General features: G+C 40.9%; 1 protein-coding gene across 4 annotated transcripts in view; it reads left to right on the plus strand.

Annotated features, from left to right (window-relative positions):
• ZNF516 (zinc finger protein 516) overlaps positions 1–20,879 on the plus strand; it is a 120,843-nt gene that overhangs the window by 30,670 nt on the left and 69,294 nt on the right. For 3 of the 4 annotated variants that reach the window (XM_033154780.1, XM_033154783.1, XM_033154781.1), the window contains exon 2: positions 17,812–19,827. In XM_033154780.1, coding sequence (XP_033010671.1) covers positions 17,934–19,827 — 1,894 coding nt within the window. In that variant the 5' untranslated portion in view covers positions 17,812–17,933. Of the gene's footprint in view, positions 1–15,634; positions 15,742–17,811; positions 19,828–20,879 lie in introns of those variants that run through there. The other variant, XM_033154782.1, reaches the window with a different exon arrangement.

Genomic DNA, 20,879 nt, shown 5'->3' on the forward strand with positions numbered 1-20,879 from the left:
AATATCTCATTTCTGTACAGTACTACTTTGTTTCTCATGGCCACGAGGCAGCTGAACACTCAGTTTCATCAAGGTTCTGTTTAGAACACAAGCATTATAACGACACTGGCATATTTGCAAGATGATAATTTACGTGGCAACATGTAGTTCCAAGACACCTTTATCAGCCCCTAAATAATTTTTTTTTAAAGGAAGTAATGCAGAATCTCTTTGTATTTGAAGTGTTTTCTCAAGGCCTTGTTGTTGAGGTGAGTTTAAAAAAATGTGACAGCATGTTTTGCAAGCTTGGGGTGGGGGTGGAAAGTCTGGTAAAGAAGCCTAAAGGTAAAGGTAAAGTTACCCCTGACCGTTAGGTCCAGTCACTGATGACTCTGGGGTTGTGGCGCTCATCTCGCTTTATTGGTCGAGGGAGCCGACATACAGCTTCCAGGTCATGTGGCTAGCATGACTAAGCCGTTTCTGGTGAACCAGAGCAGTGCACAGAAATGCCATTTACTTTCCTGCCAGAGCGGTCGGTACCTATTTATCTACTTGCAATTTTTGGTGTGGTTTTGAACTGCTAGGTTGGCAGGAGCTGGGAGCTGGGACCGAGCAACGGAAGCTCATCCCATCGTGGGGATTTGAACCGCCAACCTTCTGATCAGCAAGCCCTAGGCTATGTGGTTTAGACCAGTGCCACTTGCATCCCCTAAGCTCATATTAATAGCTTTTGGAATGATTTTGGGGCTCGGTTCAGCATTATCCCCCCTCCCCACCTCTAGTTGCTTTAACTATTTAAACATAAGATACTCAACCAGGTGACAGGTATGTTCATCACGTTTCCAAATACGAAAATCAGTTGCTGCAGTTTTGGAGTTCATAAGACATTTCCAGTGTGGTGAGAGTGGTAGTGTGTTGAGAGCCAGTGTGGTGTAGTGGTAAAGAGCGGTGGACTTGTAATCTGGTGAACCGGGTTCGTGTCTCCGCTCCTCCACATGCAGCTGCTGGGTGACCTTGGGCTGGTCACACTTCTATGAAATCTCTCAGACTCACTCACCTCACGGAGTGTTTGTTATGGGGGAGGAAGGGAAAGGAGATTGTGAGCCACTTTGAGACTCCTTAGGGTAGTGATAATGCGGGATATCAAATCCAAACTCTTCTTCTTCTTCCAGAGTTGACTCTTCAGGTGTGAATGTCTTGCCCGCTGTTTTTAACAATGAATATTTAGGGCACAGGTTTTGTTTATGGAGCCAGACTTGTTTACTATCCATATGCAAACTCTTTGTGAGAATTGGAGTTAGACGTGAAAAATCAGGACAAGCAGCCAAAGTATGTGCGTGTCTAATTTTATGGGGTTTAGGCTAGAAGCTTTCCTGCAGAATGAAGGGACACTAATCAGTAGATTCTCTAGCCCTATTTTCCTGTGCAAAAGTGCCTGAAGCAAAGCAGAGGAAGAATTTGAGAATGAATACAGTGGTACCTCAAGGTTAAGAACTTAATTTGTTCTGGATGTCCGTTCTTAACCTGAAACTGTTCTTAATCTGAGGTACCACTTTAGCTAATGGGGCCTCCTGCTGCCGCCACGCTGCCTCCGCACAATTTCTGTTCTTATCCTGAAGTAAAGTTATTAACCCAAGGTACTACTTCCGGGTTAGCGGAGTCTGTAACCTGAAGTATCTGTAACCTGAGGTACCACTGTACTTGCACTGAAATCCTTCACGCTGGAATATTAGTGTGTGCAGTGTTGCAGATAAGAAAAAAGGGAGAAGAATAGTGCACCAGCCTGCAAAACAGTTTACCAGCTCACAGTTCTGCAGGCTGCCTGCATTGGGTGTGGCAGAGTTGCTCAGAAGGAATTTATATTCATTAGAGGTGAATGGGCAAGTAACAAACTGAGCCAGGCTATATTAGTGTAGTGCAGAGGATTTCAACCTTTATACAAAGACCCAGGGATGGATATGGTCTCTGTCAGTTTCTCATATATTTATAAGTATTTTCTGTCCTGTTTCCTCATTAATCAGTGATTAGTAAGTTTAGCCAGGGTAAAGTATATCAGGTCCAAACTCCATTCTGGAACCATGTGCAGTGTGCCCCGCATGAACGGAAGGATGAGATGGAACAAACTGACACAACAACTTTGGGGGATTAAAATGGGCCACAACTTTATTGATTACAGGTGTAGGTAGGCTTAGGCTTAGGCACTGGGCATGCAGTGGCGGAGGAAGCCTTTTCTGGATCACTGGTAGATCACTGGCTCCCCCAAAGAAGCTCAACAATTTCGGCTCCCCTAAAAAAAGTTCATTTTTTTTGCCCCGTACCACCAAAAAACAGGGCTTTCCTCCCCCAAAAAGCTCAACAAGGGGGGTAGATCACTGCCACTTGGGAGTTGGCCACCCCTGATATATATAATTAATAGCACCTTAGAGACCAACTAAGTTTGTTCTTGGTATGAGCTTTCGTGTGCATACAGAAGTGTGCCTGCTCACTAAAGCTCATACCAAGAACAAACCTAGTTGGTCTCTAAGGTGCTACAGGAAGGATTTTTTTATTTTATTTTGTTTTGACTATGGCAGACCTACCTGTAACTAATAATATATAAGTAAATATATATAATTAAATATAGAATATTACAATTAATATATTTAATTATTAAACAAATTTAATACACAAACAGAAGTATGCACTTCATTACACAAACAATATTTTTTTAAGGCTTCAATATGTTTCTTTTCTTGAATGTTGCCGAGGACTGCCCAAAAAGGCTGCAGTTTGTACTACCCTGAGCTAAGGTCATTACAGTGGAAGGGTGGCGGTGGTGATTTATCGATGCTGGAGAATTTAAAAACTTGGAGAATGGTCACTATCATTAAAAAAATATTATTGATTAATGGCGCATGGTAGGACATGTAACTGTTTTTTAAGTGTATGCTGTCAAAAAGCAGCAGAACAAGTTGTACCATAATGTGATCAACAATTAGATCACACCGAAATAGTGCTAACATTTCAGCAGTTGGGGAAACGCCTTGCCTTATGCAAGTTCCCTTTGTCTTTTTTCTGCAGCTTTTTAGAGGCAAGGGACCAAGGGGTAAGTGGACTTTTTGGATAGGAAGATGTATATTATTGGTGCAGCTGAGTATCTTGAGGAAGGCCAAATCACATTGCACTGCTCATGACACAGCATGGTTCAGTTGTGCCAGGTGATATAATAACAATAACAACAACAACAACAACAGTACTACTACTACTAGTAGTAGTAGTAGTAATTACATTGATGCTTCCTGGTAAAACCTGCAACCAGTTTTAAACACACACACACACACACACACACCACCACCACCACCACCACCACCACCATCACCACCACAACTCTTAGCTCAATCTAGTTTCAGCAATAAGCCCCACCTGTTTTGCAATAGTTGATAATTCCTTTTGATGTGAACTTGCTCAACTTTACTGGAAGGTCAATATTGCATGATGCATTGTGTCCCGCTGCAACAGTAGGGAGCTGCTACTGCGTGGGAAGTTTTATAAGCCTTTCCAGAAGATTGCAAAATTTTGACATCATACTTTTCAGAACAAAGCAAATTCAAATGTGGTTATTTTGTAAACATACCTTCACTTAGTGAGCTTAAGAAATTATATATATATATATATATATATATATATATATATATATATATATATATAGAGAGAGAGAGAGAGAGAGAGAGAGAGAGATGCAAGTGCTGCAAGCTAGCAGGGTGTGTTCATAATAGCATCTTTCTACACACTTATATTTTTATGGAGACCTTTCCCCTTGGAAGCTGATCCCCAGAGAACTGAAAACTGCCTGTAAAACCTTTCTGGGTGTGAAAAGCTGATGCCTAAACAATTCTCTTAAGAAGAATTTCTGGAGGGGTATCATGTATGTAACAGTTTGAAGAACTTCCTTTTAAAACTTGCTTGCACCAAATCTCTAGATCGTCTTTAGAACTGCAGTAGGGAAGTCATGAATATATTTTTCTTTAAAAGTGTGGTTATGTTAAGGCAGCTGCTAAGAGGGACATAGGGAAAAATGGGTGCACTCAGTTATGGGCCATGAAAATCATAATAATAACTTTCTCTAATAGCAAACTTGGATAGTTGAGTGCCAACAAGACTGGACCCCAAACTGGACCACAGAAAAGCAAGAGGGCTGAACCCCAAGTACCAAAAAACAAACAAGCCCAAAAGAACTCAAGCCTCCTGTCCCCCCAAAAAGCAGTCTGATGAGAACTGACCCTTTTCAGCGACTTCCAGGAAGCATGGGATGTTGCCCCAAATCTCTCTGATTTTCTTCTCAACTCAGAAAGGGTGGGTTAATTAGCTGGCTTGAGCTTTATGGACCCTGACATTGCTGCTACATCTACACTGCTTACTGGGTAGCTTAATTTGAGATAAATAGTTTTGTTTTTATTTCCCTAGTTTTCAGGAAATGTTAGTGCCATTAAAAATTGTTTTTATGGAAACTGCTTAGATTTATATTATATTAGGTGGTATATTTTTATATAAATAAGTAAATACAAGATTAATTTTTATTCAGTACACACAGTTAAAGAAAGGAGACAAATTAACAGAATGGCCCATAATTATAATATACAAGCCATGCAATCAAAGCATTTGGTCAGTGTAGTTTTTCCTCCTAACGTGATTTTTTTTTGGGAAATATATATTCAAGCATAACTGCTGCAATATTTATTGTGCTCTGATAGCTCTGAAGACATCCATGGTGAATCCTTGGGTTGCAGTCAGCTGATTTTTACTCGCAAGTAGAGCAATTGGAATTAATAGCCATGAATAACTTAGGTCTGTTAATTTTAATGGGTGTGGTCTGAGTGAAACTTGTGTTGTTGTTTAGTCATTTAGTCGTGTCCGACTCTTCGTAACCCCATGGACCAGAGCACGCCAGGCACTCCTGTCTTCCACTGCCTCGCGCAGTTTGGTCAGACTCATGTTGGTAGCTTCGAGAACACTGTCCAACCATCTAGTCCTCTGTCGTCCCCTTCTCCTTGTGCCCTCAATCTTTTCCAACATCAGGGTCTTTTTCAGGGGGTCTTCTCTTCTCACGAGGTGGCCAAAGTATTGGAGCCTAAGCTTTAGGATCTGTCCTTCCAGTGAGCATTCAGGGCTGATTTCCTTGAGAATGGATAGGTTTGATCTTCTTGCAGTCCATGGGACTCTCAAGAGTCTCCTCTAGCACCATAATTCAAAAGCATCAATTCTTCGGCGATCAGCCTTCTTGATGGTCCAGCTCTCACTTCCATACATCACTACTGGGAAAACCATACCTTTAACTATACGGACCTTTGTCGGCAAGGTGATGTCTCTGCTTTTTAAGATGCTGTCTAGGTTTGTCATTGCTTTTCTCCCAAGAAGCAGGCGTCTTAATTTCGTGACTGCTGTCACCATCTGCCCCTAAGTTAGTAGTTTGTTAGGAGGGGCATCCATTGTGAATAGAACATACTTCCACTTGCACAATTAATTTACCGGTAGTCTTCTTTCACCTGCAGCCACATGCTCTGCCCCTTAATTCCATTCTCTTCCATGCTGCTTTTCTTTTGCCCAATCAGTTAATGCTTTCTCTTCAGTACGAAATGTCCCATAATAACTAAGGCTGCAATCCTAACCCCATTTACCCGGGAATGAGCTTTGAGGAATTCGGTAGGAATTGCTTCTCGGTAGACATGAATAGGATTGCATTGTAAGCCATGGCATAATCCTTGCTTGTTCATTGTGCAACAGGTTTAAAAATTAACAGCACATTTCCATACATGTCTGTTCAGAGGGTAAGTCCCATTGTGTTACTCCCAGGTGAGTGGGTATCAGATTACAACAGATTTACTTGGGAGTAACCCTATTTAAGCAATTTGTTCTTTAAAAGCATTTCTAACTTGCTTAATATTAATACTAATCTCTAAGAGGTATACAAAATACTACTTAAGAACAACAAAACAGTATCATGAAAACAATAATTCATTAATAACAGGGTCCAAGCTTATGAATCAGAGAGAGCATGTGCAAAAAGATATATTTCTTTAGAAGATGTATGAGGCAACTAACATGTATGGTGAGCAGAAAGGCATTCCTGAGGGCAGGGGCAATGTTAGAAAATGCCTGTTTTTGTGTCATTGGGTATAGGGTGCAATGCCACAAGTAAAATTCCCTCATCTTTACAGGTCTATACAGGTCTTTCAGGTAATAGGGTCCTGAGTTGTTCACAGCTTTATCTGTTTGTTACAAGACCTGTAGTTAATCTGTGTCCAGTGCAGTTCCATCAGCACAGATGTAATATGTGCATCAACAAACAACCTGGGCTAGCATTGGGGTTTACTCCCAAGTAGACATGCATAGCATTATGTGGTTAGTGTTGTAGTTCAAGTTCTGTGATTGGAATATAAAGCCACTCGCCTTGTTTTGTTTCCTCAGCTAAAATATTAGTTTCTAGCGTTCTAAATAGCACACCAGAGTGACTTTAACACTCTCTGGTACAAGCCTTAATGATGATGGAACACTCTAAATAGTCTGGAAATGTCACATTGGCACTAGAAATGCATGTATTACAGCAGATATAGCCAACACGATGCCCTCCAGATGTTTGAGATGACAACTCCCATCATTTCTGTCCCTTGGCCATGCTGCCTGGAACTGATGGGAGTTGTAGCCCACCCCACATTGAGAGTTACCCAGGGATTATAGGGTTTTATTTTTTATTTTAATTCCCACCAGTCTCAGAATAGTTCTTAATGGTCAGTTATCTAAGTAGATTGCAGAAAGGCAAGCCATATTATAGGGCTCTTCATTGGTTTTGTTACCACCCACCCCACCCACCCTCCTCTGGTCAGCCCAGCCAGTATCAGTTGCCAGTATCAACTGATCATGCAGGCAGAAGTTTTGGTTTTATCTTTATACTCAAATATGCCATCAAGTTGGACAGGGCCATTTAAAAAACTTTTGTATGAAAGCTGTGTGAATAGTAAGAAAGTGAAAGGATTGTATTTCACCACCATTGATTGCCTCTTCATCAGTGCAGCAGCCAAAAGCTTATTCAAATTAAGACGTTCTACATACCAGGGTACTTAAAGAAATGCTTTAGATCTCCAGGACAGAGCACTCAAAATGTAGTGCCTTCATTTTGCCAAAGGAAGTAACTTGAAGTATCCCTTCGTTGTGCTTACAACATACAGAATGTTAGAGATACTAAGGTTTTGAAAACAGTGGATAAGTCTTTGAGGTTTTGGAAAAAAGTCCACGTTAAGATTGAATTAGCCCTTCCTGAAAGAAGTCTAGCAACCGTGTGCAAGGAACACATCTTGCTCGTTCATTTATTTAATCTAGTTATGTGTATCATTTCCCCCTCCCATCATGTGACTCAAGATATCATACACAGGGCTCCTAGGCAACCTCCCATTCAGATACTGACTAGACCCAAACCCACTTAGCTTTGGGGTGGAGTTTGGTGTTTCAAATTTCAGCAGCACCCTGTGCAAGGCCAAAATTTGGCATCCTCCCCTGCCTGTCACCTTCTGTTCTACATGTGCAATATGTCATAGTTGCAACGCCCTGCGGCACCCACCTTGGCTTGATGTGCAGTGTGGGGAAACAGATCTGCCACTGTTCACTTCTGCAAGAAAGCTGCAACATATGCCTTCACGCTATGACCTGGGTCAAGGTTTGTTCCTGTAAATAACAGGATTAACTGTATTAGTCATGGTAACCAAATGCTACTTTAATCATTCTCATTGGAATAATGAAATGAAATTTTTGACCCAGCCACCTAATTCAGTTAAAAGCATATTGGAACAGCCAAATCATCAAGATGAGATGAGTCAGATACACATTCACAGGGATGGGCCACCACTGAAAAGACCTTGTCTCTACTGCCTTAGAAGATCTCATGGATCTTAATGGCAAGCCTTTGAGCAGGGCCTTTGTGGCTGTAGACGCACATAAAGCACGTGATTAATGTCAACCATATCATGTTATGAGGGCATGAACGCCTGTGGCCAGATCTGCCTTCTCCAGTGTGGACTTCAGCTGGTGAATCAGCCAAAGTTGACCAAGGGCCTTTCTGGCATTCTTCTTCACCTGCATATCTAAACATAGCACTGAGTTGAGGACAGCCTCCTGATTATTCAATGAGGTTCACTAAGGTGGATGAAAATAAAATCATCTTGGTTTCCCAGTTGTATGCTAGCCTACCTCACAGGGTTGTTGTGAGGATAAAGTGGGGAGATTGAGAACTACCTCGAGCTCCTTGGAGGAAAGGTGGGATGCAAATAAATAAATAAATAAATAAATAGATTTCTGTAATACTTCTAAATCAAAAGCAAGAATTCAGAGCCTGGGCATCAAGTGATATCCGAAGTGATATTCAGCATTCCTATTCTATCTGTAGCTATAGTGTATAAAAACAGAACACAAATTTCAGAAGGCTATTAGTGATCAATATGTATGTATTCTATAATTCATCTATTGTGCTTGCTAACGGACCACTTTTTGTCACATTGTGCCCACAAAGTTGTTTCTAGCATATAAATAAAATAGTACTTAAAATTCACAAAAAAACACAATTTCAGTTGATGGAGCAAGCAGTGCTATGGTAAAAAGCAATTCTGAAACCCAGGACAACCTAAACAATTTACATGATAGAGAGCTTTGACTTTGCCTCCCCACGATGCATTTGGTGGCAATGGAGAAGTGTCCCAGTGATGCTTCATAGTACAAGATAATGTATTTGTGGGAAATCTGTTAGTGCTGTTCATCAGATTGTATTCTTAATCTGAGCCCACACTGTATATATCAGGGGTCAGCAAACTTTTTCAGCAGGTGGCCGATCCACTGTCCCTCAGACCTTGTGGGGGGCTGGACTATATTTGGGGGGGGGGAAATGAACAAATTCCTATGCCCCACAAATAACCCAGAGATGCATTTTAAATAAAAGGACACATTCTACTCATGTAAAAACATGCTGATTCCCGGACCGTTCACAGGCAGGATTTAGAAGGCAATTGGGCCGCATCCGGCACCCGGGCCTTAGTTTGTGGACCCCTGGTATATATAAACAAACTGCCCTAGGGGAGAACTGTTCATCCTGTGATAGGTTGGTTGTCTATATCATCCTGTCCAAAAAAAGGCAAACAGAATTTAGCCACACTCCCAAGTGCTGATATGTGACTAAAATATGTGGCCAAATGCCCATCTGTATGGGCTCTATTTCTCTGTAAGGGCAAGTAAACTCCTTGTGTTTAGCTCAGAAAACTTGTTTTTGTCTTGCAGGTAGCAACACAGTTGTTATGGACTCTGTGTTTTCTCTAACTGCTGCTAAAATTAGTCAAATGCCTGCTGGAGATCTGCATTGCTACGGGAACTCTAGTTAAGCTACTGAACTCCAGTTTCTCAGATCTGTGTTTTTAATATTATTCAGTTAATGTTATTTTGACTGCTTGCGTTGCTCTTAGATTTCATTTATTTTTCTTAGTATTTGCTTTAAAAATATTCTGGTTCTGGAACGCACAATTGCCTCCATGTGCAGCTGCTTTGGTACATTTTGTCAAAAGCCTTCGGTCGGTTAAAAATTGATTGCCATTTATCATGGCTGGTGTACTGTTATGTTTTACGTGAAAAATAAAAGGCAGTGGGACATTACATTCCTGGCTAGGAATTTTGGCTTTCCATTTTCAGTGGAAATGTCAGATGTTTTATACTAGATAATTTAAAACCACATGAGGACAGCAGCTTCAGCAAGAGCCTGGAATTCCAACATAACTCTACACTCTGCCTTGACTCCATTGCTTTGGTGTGACTAGCAGCAATTTGTTAAAGTTTTAACAAACCGGAAAGGCAAAACATACTATAAAATGTAGAGATCGGACTAATGTGGGATGAAAGGTGCTTCCAGTATTTTCTCTGTTCTGTTTGTAAAGCCAACATGGAAAATGGAAGATAGAAAATACTTGCAAACCTCTGTTTGCTCTTGATGCTCCCTAGGAAAATAGTCAAGTTTATGCTGACTTCACGGAACAGGCATATGAGGGATTCTGTCCTTGGTTTCGTAGTCATTGAATAAATAACCTTGTCTGTACCACCCATTCTGCATACTGTCTTTCAGGAACAGCCTCCCAGAAAAATTAAAACACATCTATTCATAGCAGGTGAGGATAGCAGTAGGAGATCTCTGTACCACGTTGAAGCTGGGACAGAATGAACGGCTTGAAAAATGTTTGCGGCTACTTCCCCATATAAACCAAAGTTTACGGAGGTGGTGAAATATGGTTTGGGAATGTTATTGGCAAGAAGCAAACAGGGCTTTTCTTTTTGCCATTGTGCCATGTGCCGTGTTACGCTGGAGTTCCATATAAATAGTCCAGCACTTTCCACCAAAATAAGACGGACTGGGATGACAGCTGAAAGGTTTGATTTCAGGTTCGATTTCTTCTCTGCAGGGATTACTATGCCTGGCAGCTTTTGAGATTCAAAATAGCCAGCTTGGGTTTCACATTTTATTTGCTGTATGGAACTATTGCTTTCCAAATTGTCCCTCTTTATCGGTTAAAAAAGAAGTCCCATCTGTTACTTAGGGCAGCTAGGTTTCGTGAATGTTGTGTGTATATATAGATGCTTATGAATTATGTGGGTTTCCAGACAGTAATAGGATGATTTAGGATCCTGTTTCATCATGAAGTAGTCCACACTGTGGAGGTACTTTAATTTCTGCTGTAATGGGTCCACGAGAAAGGCCTGGCGTGTACATAATGCTACGTGTGAACAACCAACCATTTGAATGCAGAGTGAAAATTGCAGCTGCTTCACTTCTCTTCTGGTTCTGTTGCCTTCATGGTAGTTGGTGCTAAGCCCTGGTTTGGGTTTCTGTTACATCCACACCTGGGCATCTGCTTTGTCTTGCCCTTCAGCATTACTATTCCCAGTGAAATAAAACAAAACAAAACAAAACAAAACAGAAGAACTATTAAAACAACACAATCAACAATCAAATTAATCCCAGTATAAACAGCATAGCAGTCAAAGCAGACATAGGGGTTGTTTTGAAATAGGCAATATATGTTCTTGGGAGCCAGTTAGTAATCTGCCTGTTTGTTTGTTTGTTTTGGTTTCTTTGTTCATTAACTGCAGTTTCTGAGCAGTCTTCATAGAGAGCCCCACATACAATGCATTGCGGCAGTCTAATTTGGAAGTAACAGACCATGGATTACTGTGGTCAGGCTCTGTCTGTCCAGAAAGAAGGGACACAGCAAGTGTATCAGCTGGGGTTAGTGGAGGCACTCCATGCTATGAAACCCCTTTGGACTTCCAGTGACAAAGGTGACCAGCCAGCAGCCCAAGCTGAGCACCCCTGTCTGCAAACCCTTCCAGAACAGAATGAACTGTCTTACCAACATTCTTTATCAGAATGCAGCTGCAGATTATGGGCCGTCATCCAGTCAATTGCTAATCCTAGTCACTGTTATTTATTATTACTAGAAACAAAACAAGTAGTGAAATACAAGATAAACATACACGATTTTGGACATCCAGTGCTCGTCTGACTGAGAGTCCTCAGCATACTGATGACATCTTCCTTTAAAACCTTTGGCTGTCTGGATATTGCTGGTCTCCAGCTCCCATCAGCCCCTCCAGCATGGCCAATGGTGACAGATGTTGGGAGTTGTGGTCTAGTAATATCTGGAGGGTCAAAAGTTGCCCATCCTCAGATTGGAGTAGTACTGCGGAGACTATCAACAAAGCTCACTGGGTTTCCTTAGGCAAGTGACTATTTCAGCCTAGGATCTCATTGGGTTCTTGTGATGATAAAATGGGTTGATTGGGAAGAATCATATATGCTGCCCTGAGCTCATTTTCCCAGGTGTTCTGCCAATTTGGGCCAATTTAGCACCCTCATCCAGGATTAAATCATGAACTATATATGTTTAAACCTGGATGCTGCTCTGGCATCCAGGTTTGACCTCTGCTGGGAATTGTGAGAATGGAGAAAGCATAAATGCCTACGATTGCAAGAAACACTACATGTGGTGCTTTGGCTCATGGTCAGCTGAACCAAAGATGGGTCTCATTTGGAAGTTTCAGCTGATTCAGAATGCTGCTGTCTTCCAATGGCCAAAAAGAGGAAGGAAGATTTGCATCCAGTTTATTGGGAGATGTGCTGGCTCTTAGGTGCAATGCTTTTTGAACTTTGGAGTCTTAAATTGTCCGAGCCCTGCAGATAATGAAGAAAGTTTCTCAGGCTGGGAGGATGGTGCATAAAATTTCCTCTGCAAAAGCAGCAGGGAGATAGAGCAGATTGTTGTAGTGATGTCCTACGAGGTTTGTTACCTATAGGTATCAGCATTGATTCTTAGTGTGGAACCATGATACTCTCAGACATACGGTAACCCTCACTGCCTGTTTTGTTTTGGGTGTTTGGGGGGTGATTGTTTTGAGCATAGCTAGTTTTTCTTTTGTGAAGTGGCTATTATGTGCCCACAGCAGTTGCTTAGATTTCCAAATGTAAGCCCAGGCCCCAAAAGGCAGGAGACCCCTATAGTGTGCATGCACACGAAAGCTCATACCAATAACAAACTTAGTTGGTCTCTAAGGTGCTACTGGAAGGAATTTTTTTATTTTTTATTTTGTTTTTAATATAAACATTGTTATTTGTTGTTATTGTTTATTTTGTGGATTAGGTAGCTTCAGAACAGAAGAGATCTTAATTGGATCAAAGTGGAAAAGTGCAATAATACCAACCAGGAGGGAATGGCTATACAAAATTTTAGAATATATAGAGCTTGCATATCTCTCAGAAAAGATAAAAGACAATCCGAGAGAAAAGTTCATTGAAGAATGGAGCAGCTTTTTGCAATACCTAAAAAAAAATGCAGCATAAACACAGTACTAGCTCTGGAATAACCTCTGTTATTTGGAAAATGGCATAGGAATAAAAGAGCACACAAGATTAAACCATCAAGAAATATAAGAAAAAAAGTAAAAGAGGTCGGTGTCATAATTTTATTTATGGTGAACAATTTTCTTACATATTTTAATGAAGAGATGGACAGGGAAGTCAAAGATGGACATTATTTAACAATTTAGTCATACCGTGGTAAGCGGAAGGCTAGAAAGAATAAGTTTATATTTTTAAAAATAATCTATGTAATAAAAATATAATTTGTCTAAAATGAGTTTGGAAGATATAAAAGTATTAGGATATATGTATATGTATTGGTATAAGGTATTGTAACTGTATTATAATTGTATTATTGTAATTGTAATTGTATGAATGTAATTGGATGTGTGTTATATGTGTATGTGTGAGTTATGTGTAAATGGAATTGTATAATGTATCACAATAATAAATAAATATTATTAATAAAAAAAAACAGAAGAGACTTTGATACTATTTTTAATGCAGTGATTTGTATTGTAGTTAATTGATATTTGATTTCAGGACAATTTAAAATGTTTTTAATTATGTGCATCCCAATCAAAAACTGTTCAGTTTTTGATTGGGTGAGTTACAATGTGTAATACACATTTCCCTCAAATTCTCCTTAAGCTACTCTTACCTGTTGCCTCTCAGCTTCTCCTTAGTCTAAAGTTGCCAATAGCAACTTTCATATTAGCATTCTAAAATCAAAATATCTCTGGCAAAACCTCCACACCTACTCATGTTTGCTGATTGGTTTTCTTAATCTTACCAACAATAACATGCTGTCCCCTACCTCTTTGCATTTGAGGTCAGCTTCAGCTACTAATCTTTATATTACAGGAAATACGCTATATGCTCTTAAGCAACAATACTTTGCATCTAATGATTAAATATTCTTTATTTAGATGATTTTCTGCTACTTATCTAGCTCCCATTTGATAACTTAAAAAGGTATGTTGGCAAAAGAAAGAATAGCTTATTTGTGTCAATGTATGCCAGAAAACAATGGATGCATCATTTTTATTGCTGCCTGTGTGATACCATGTTTGATGAGATCAGATTGTGTTTTGAAGATTTGTTCGTACTGCTAACTGCAATTGGGATATGATGTTTGAGATTTGTGACTTGCTCAGAGAAACAAAGACCTTAAATGGGAAGGAGAGTTGTGTTTTCTCCACTTGAAAATGTGTCTGTCCTTTGTCCTGCAATTATGGTAAGACACTGATTTGGAAAGCACTATTTCATTTGGTGGGGTGTCTGTGTGTTGAGTGTGAGAGCACATGTGTGCAAAATATGTTCACGCAGAGACAGTTTTTGAAACAAGGGGGGGGGGGTTGGTAAAGGGGTACTGTAAACAGTTTTGTCAATGCCATGTATGACCATTCATTTCAGCCTTGTGATGGTAGCATTTTTGTGTGTTCTGTTTCATTGATTTTCCCCTCCTGTACATGAAATAACTGCTAATATTGGCTGTCCTTTTATTCTTCATATTAGAGTGGAAATGTAGTTTGGACATAATGGATTATTGATTGGTCTGAGAACAGCAGAAGCCCCAAGGCCTTGTCATCAATGGTACTTACTCTCCCATTTAGAGAATGCATCACTTCATACAGCTCTTGGGGACCCAAATCTGTAGAATATAAGCTTATAATTGTTGATCTTGTAACAGCGGTTTTTAGGGCAAGGAGTGCTTCATTGTTGTTATGAGTTCCCCTCCTCTTCCCATTTGTTCAGAGAATAGTCTCTTTGTCCTGGTAGTAAGATAAGCTGGACCAGGATGTTAATGATGTATTTTAATTCATTCCTTATAGTGCTACAGTGTAGCCAATAAAATGCATTTCTTTGTCCCTGGGAGGACAAACAGGACCAGTATACTGAAGCGCAAAATATGTACTGAGTGGGGGAACGGGTCTGTGTTTCTCAGAATACCCTGTAGAAGTGCACAAGAACACCCTCTTCACATTGATCTCCTTTAGAAAACGCTATATAAGCTGCTTTATTGGACGTATCGCTGTTGTTCTTTTCTTGCTTTTCCTTATTGTAGATATTCCATGGCCAGGAGGTTGCATTTGCTTAATATAAGTGATTGCTGGTGTGCTTTGTCTCTGCTTTGGGGTTGTTGTCTGTGGTGCTGTTTCAGAACAGCCTAAATTGTGTTCTCCGGAGGTTTAGAGCCCATTCAAAATATCATTAGAACAGAGAAGGGAGAGCGAGTGAGTCAGAAAATGCCATGGAAAAGGATTCTCGGAGTAAGGATGCAGGGTTAATAGCTGCAAATCTGAAAAGGATGGATCCCAAAGTGTAAAACAGAATACATTAATTAAAAAGAAAACACCTCCTTCAGTAACACTGGAAACAGAAGTAACTTCAGTTTAAAGAGCACAACCCCCCTTATTTATTTGTAGCATTCCCGCCTGTTCATTTTTTCACTTCTACCTCTCTGTTTTGACAACTTATGCTTCAGTTGTGGCTATAAGTAACAAAACATATTTTGTTGACCGTTTTCTATATATGTATATTTTAAACTGCTGGTATTTTTGTTCCAATGGTTTTGGGGGAAAGGAAATCAAGGCAATGTCATGCTGACTTTTTCCTACTGCCTGCATTTACTTGGAAGGCCGCAGGTTGCTAGGGTTTCCCGTGAATTCAAGGATATGCTTACTATTAAAGATAGGCACCCCTTCCCCGCCCTTGTGCATTTAGCTGCTCCAGTGTTACTGAACAGCTGTGTTCCCTTTGGAAGTAAGCAGTATAACAGTGAATTAAGTTGTCCACAATAGAAGGAAAGAAGAGCCTTTCTGCAGGATTTTTGTCAGAGCAAGGGGGTAAGGATTAGGTATTCCAAATGTGTTAAGTGTTAGAGTTTCACATCGTTTTCTATTTCCCCGATAATGTGAACCGCCTTTGGTGATGGGAAAGGAGCACTGCAACAGATGGTTTGAAGCGGAATATCAAGGTTTGGGATTCAATTCTAGGGCAGCCATCGGGGCACTGGAGGTGCTGAGGACAGCCGTATCAGTCGTGTAATGTAGGTCCTATTGGGTTCAGTGCAATATATTTCTAAATAGGCATGTGAAGGATCGCAGCTTCAAAAGTGCATTTCAGTTTTTTGAAATGTTCAGAGCATTTCGGGTGTTCCTCTTGGGTGGTGGGTGAGAGGATTGGCGTGCAAAATGTTAAATTCTCATATCTATCAGAACTGAAAGTTTATTTTTAAACTTGCTTCATTGCTTGAGTAACCCTACAGTCCCCTGTCTGAGCAGATGTTATTTCAAGGCCAAGGGTGCATGGCTAAGCTGCTGTTGAAATAATGAAAGCCTAGGTTCTTCACATGTTTATATATGAGAATATATTTAAGTAAGTGGAACAGAATGGGTGTATTCACCGTTTCTTTTAACGAAATGCATGCTTAAGTGTAGATGATGTAAAGGAGTGGGTGTGGTAAGCTGTGGTCGCTAGGTCAACTTTTTAAAGGCAAAGCTAAATTTATTCCATATTCTGAAGAAAAGGAGGTTGCCACCAATAAGATATGCCTTACGTATAAACCAGAACAACCAAAACTCGATATAGTTCAACAACTGGGGAAATATTCTGCTTTGGATAACCTGCTGCAGTAGATTAGTTATCGCTACTGAATGGAGCGGTAGTCTTTGTTCACTGCTGTTCAGCACTGCATAGAACTGGGCAATGTAGGAAGAGATATTCATGAGACCATCTTAATAATGGAGTCTCTACTAGCAGTGGAATATGGTCAAAATTTGCAAGTGGTATTCTTTGTGTCTGATTCCAGAATTAGGTGCAGGTTTGAGGAAGCCCAAAACACCATGCAGAAAATATGTATGGTATTTTTAAATGGGGTCCAGGATGGACATTAGCATTGAGTCCTGATTGGATTTGAAGACTCTGTCACCTGTCGAAGGACGCAAGGCGCTAGTGCTGATCATAAATTTGCAACTCTCTCTTCCTGGATACTTGACCAAACTTTTCTTTATGTGATTATACTTATGGTCAGAAAGTAATGCAAGTATCCTTGCCATCCTGTGCAATGGGATTTAAGCAGCAGAAGTTTGTGCAGGCCTCCAGTCTGCATGAGAACTGCAGAAGTTAAAAGCATACTAAATTTTGCTCCCGTTGAATTCAGTTTAAAATAACTATCTTTAATGTAGAAGGATTTCAGCCTAAAACAGTTTAACCCTGTTTCGTTGAATGCTCCATGGATCCTTCTTGGTATTAGTAAGGATTTTCAAGTCTACATTAACATATGCCTAAATAAATAAGGTATTACTGTTACTGTTAATTTTAATTGGCCTGCATAAAAATCTTTTTGAAATGCATTGTTGCTTTAACAAAAATTTGATGCACTCTTTGCTGTCTTTGTTCAGCAGCTATGCTTAAGTTACCGTCAACAGGGATAGAGTGCTGCACTCTACAAAAACCCTTTATCTCTAGGCAAACAAACGTTTGGCTGTTTTTCATTAAATTATACATGTCTATAAAGCCACAGACTTAAAATATTACAGCTTCTTTGAGAAAGGGCTTATTCACTTGAAATTATGTACACACACACACTTTTGTTTGGGCTAGAAAGAAAAAGTACGTGTTTTTTGATACTTACCGGGTATATTCTTATTTTTAGTAATCATACAGACACATACTCTATTTGCCCGTGTCTGCAACTACTATGGAAGTATGCTTGTGTAAATCCTCTACTGAATATTCAGTTTGTGAATGACAATATTCAATGCAAAGTCAGATTTTCTGCAGCCTGGTGAAAATGTAACATTTTGGTGAAGATGGCAAGAAAATATTAACAGGGGCTATTACAAAGGGAGCAAAAGGAAATGAAATGCTTTGCATTTAGTAATGCCGTGTCCTGTTTTCTGTTTTGGTTCCAGGTCCTGCTTGCTATCTGACTCAAGAAACGCCAATGAATGTTTGTATCCCAAATGCTTACAAGCAGCTGGAAGAAAACCCAAATATGAGACTGAAGAGATAAAGGCTCCATCAGCAGGAATGCATGATTGAAAAAGCATCCCAGTTTCCCAGCCCGGAACAGGGTTCTGCACTTTTGACTGATGCTTCTGCGGTGCAGATGGATTGTAGCATAAGCGCAAACATGGAATTACGAAGAGCCTCGAGTCCTCACAAGATGAACAAGAATGATATGAATGCAAACAAGTCTGTGCTGCACAGCTGCTGCATCTGTGGCAAAAGTTTTCCTTTCCAGAGCTCACTTTCACAGCACATGAGGAAGCACACAGGGGAGAAGCCATACAAGTGTCCTTATTGTGACCACCGAGCTTCCCAAAAGGGCAACTTGAAGATTCACATCCGGAGTCACAGGACAGGCACTATTAGTCAGGGGAATGAAGTGGAGATGGGAGGAGAAGCACAGCTCAGTGAGATGAGAGTATCTGAAGGCCTTGATGGTTGCACTAGCCCCACCAAAAGCACCTCTGCCTGCAACAAGATATTGAACGGAGCAACTCCCAAAGAAGAAGGCAAGATCTTGCTCAGGAGCAGCAGGAAGGAGTCCTCTGAAGAAGCACCAGTTGGAGAAGATGTTAAGTTATGTACTTTTCCATGTACCTTCTGCAAAAACAAATTTGAAGGTAAGAAAGCGTTGGAGCAGCACATACACCAGGTCCACAAACCTTTCAAATGCAGGCTGTGCAACTACATGACATTAAGAGAGGAGACTCTGCTAAACCACATAGAAAGAGACCACATCACCACTCAGGTTCCAAACGGGGAAACGTACAATGCCGAGAACTGCAAGGCTGAGTCGAGTGCAGGAGAGTTTCCTTGCGAAGTCTGTGGGCAGGCTTTTAGTCAAACCTGGTTCCTCAAAGCTCACATGAAAAAGCATAGAGGGTCATTTGACCATGGATGCCACATCTGTGGCAGGAAATTTAAAGAGCCCTGGTTTCTCAAAAACCACATGAAATCCCATGGCCCAAAATCGGGGAGCAAAAACAAGCCAAAAAACGATTCTGAGCCTATAGCCACTATTAATGATGTCGTTCAAGAAGAGATGATTGTGACTGGTTTGTCCCTGTATGAAATTTGTACAAAGTGTGGAAACCTGTTTACAAATATGGAAAGCCTAAAAGCACACAATTCTGTACATTGCAAGTCTCAAGAAGCCTGCAGTGAACATAGAGTTGATAGGCTAGTTGACGGGGAACCCCCTGTTGCAAAGCAGTTTTTCTTCCAGTATCTGAAATTAAGGCCATCTGTAGGGATTGATGGCACTCCAAGGGGCCATTCAGGAAAAAGAGTAGCTGAGCTGGATCCAGTCAACAGTTACCAGGCTTGGCATCTGGCTACCAAAGGAAAAGTTGCAGAGCCTTCTGAGTACGTGAAGTATTTAGGATGGGACGAAGTCCTGGCGGATGCTGACGTCACTTACGACAGGGACAAAAGGGAATATATTCTCGTCAGCCAAGAAAAGCGCAAACAAGAGCAGGACTCCTTCAGCTCGTCTAGCAATCCGAAGAAGAAGAATTGTACTAGTGGGCGTTCGGAAAAAAGCAGCCATGTGCAGTCAGGAGACAGCTGCATGCTTAGCCAAGAAGACCTGGAGTATAGGCCGTCCTCGCGCCAGAGCAGAAGGGTGTCTCAGAACAAGTCTACAGAGTGCTTTGAGTGTGGCAAGATCTTCCGCACCTATCACCAAATGGTACTTCATTCCCGTGTGCACAGGAAAGACCGCAGAAGCTGCAGTGAAGGGGTGGCGGCCGCTCAGCAAGATCAGTATAGATCAAATAGTGAGGATGGGGACTCTGGGTCTGCCAGTGGACCGAGCACACCAAGTTCTGCTTCTGGCCCAGATGATTCAGTCACCTCTGGAGTGGGTGAGGAGGGGCCCGAGGATAGTTCAGAGGAAGCAACACAAGAGCCACCCCCACGTAAGTGTCTGCAAAATTTCCTATTTTGTTTCCCTATTTTGCTATTTTGCTTCCTTTCTTGCGATGCTAGAAGATGCTGTTTCTTGAGCTTTTCAAGTACCTTTGACAGGTAAAGTAGGAAACATTGAGTATCCCTCCAAGTTGTTGTTGGACCACAACTCATAGAATTGTAGAGTCAGAAGGTACACCAAGGGTCATTTAGTCTAACTAATCTCAGGAATCTCAGCTAAAGCATCCATGAAAGACAGGCACCCAATTCATATCATCCCTGCCCTTTGGCCATGCTGGCTGGGGCTGATGGAAGTTGTATCCAGATTAAATTAGTTGAACCTAGGTCCTGTTGAAATGTGGGAACATTGTGAAATGTTAGTCATGATTAATGTAAGCTACATTTGATTTAGGTGTGCCTTAGTCTGAATCCAACCTCCAATGCCTTTAACCTCACTATAGGTTTTCCTTTAAATGGTCGCCTTCAAATTCAACAAACATATCCAAAGAGAGCAGTGTGGGAACCACTTGCATTCGGTGTGATTCCAGGCGGCTGTTGGGGAACATGCACAATTCATTCATAAATTAAGAAACAGAGAAGGCCATTTCAGTAGATCTTTCCCACCAGATGAGCACAGTCCCTCTCGGTGAGATGTGAATTGGGTGAGAAAGACCTGTCTAACTGGCCCCACCCACATGGCTACTTATCCTGCCTGGTGCATTGAACTGCACCAGCACTGCTGTGTGTGTCTCTGAAAAGGACCTTGTATATGATTAAACATACCAAGGTTCCTGATTTGGAATAATTATTATTCTTGAATCCTCAACTTAACATAGGATGGTTTCCAACCATAGGGAACGACAAGTAGCTGGAATAGGGGCATGCTGATCCTTCTCTCTTCTCATTTGCAGTTTAGCTTCTGCATCTTGCTTGCAAATCCAAGATTTGAAGCCACTATGCAGTAGCTACTTTGACTGTGCTAAGAAACCATGGCATTAATTCTTGCCCGGAGAATCAGTCATATGTAAATCTTACTTAGGAAATTGTAGCATGCCTTTGTTGA

The sequence above is a fragment of the Lacerta agilis genome, chromosome 7 (genome assembly GCF_009819535.1).
Source record: "Lacerta agilis isolate rLacAgi1 chromosome 7, rLacAgi1.pri, whole genome shotgun sequence".
NCBI lineage: Eukaryota > Metazoa > Chordata > Lepidosauria > Squamata > Lacertidae > Lacerta > Lacerta agilis.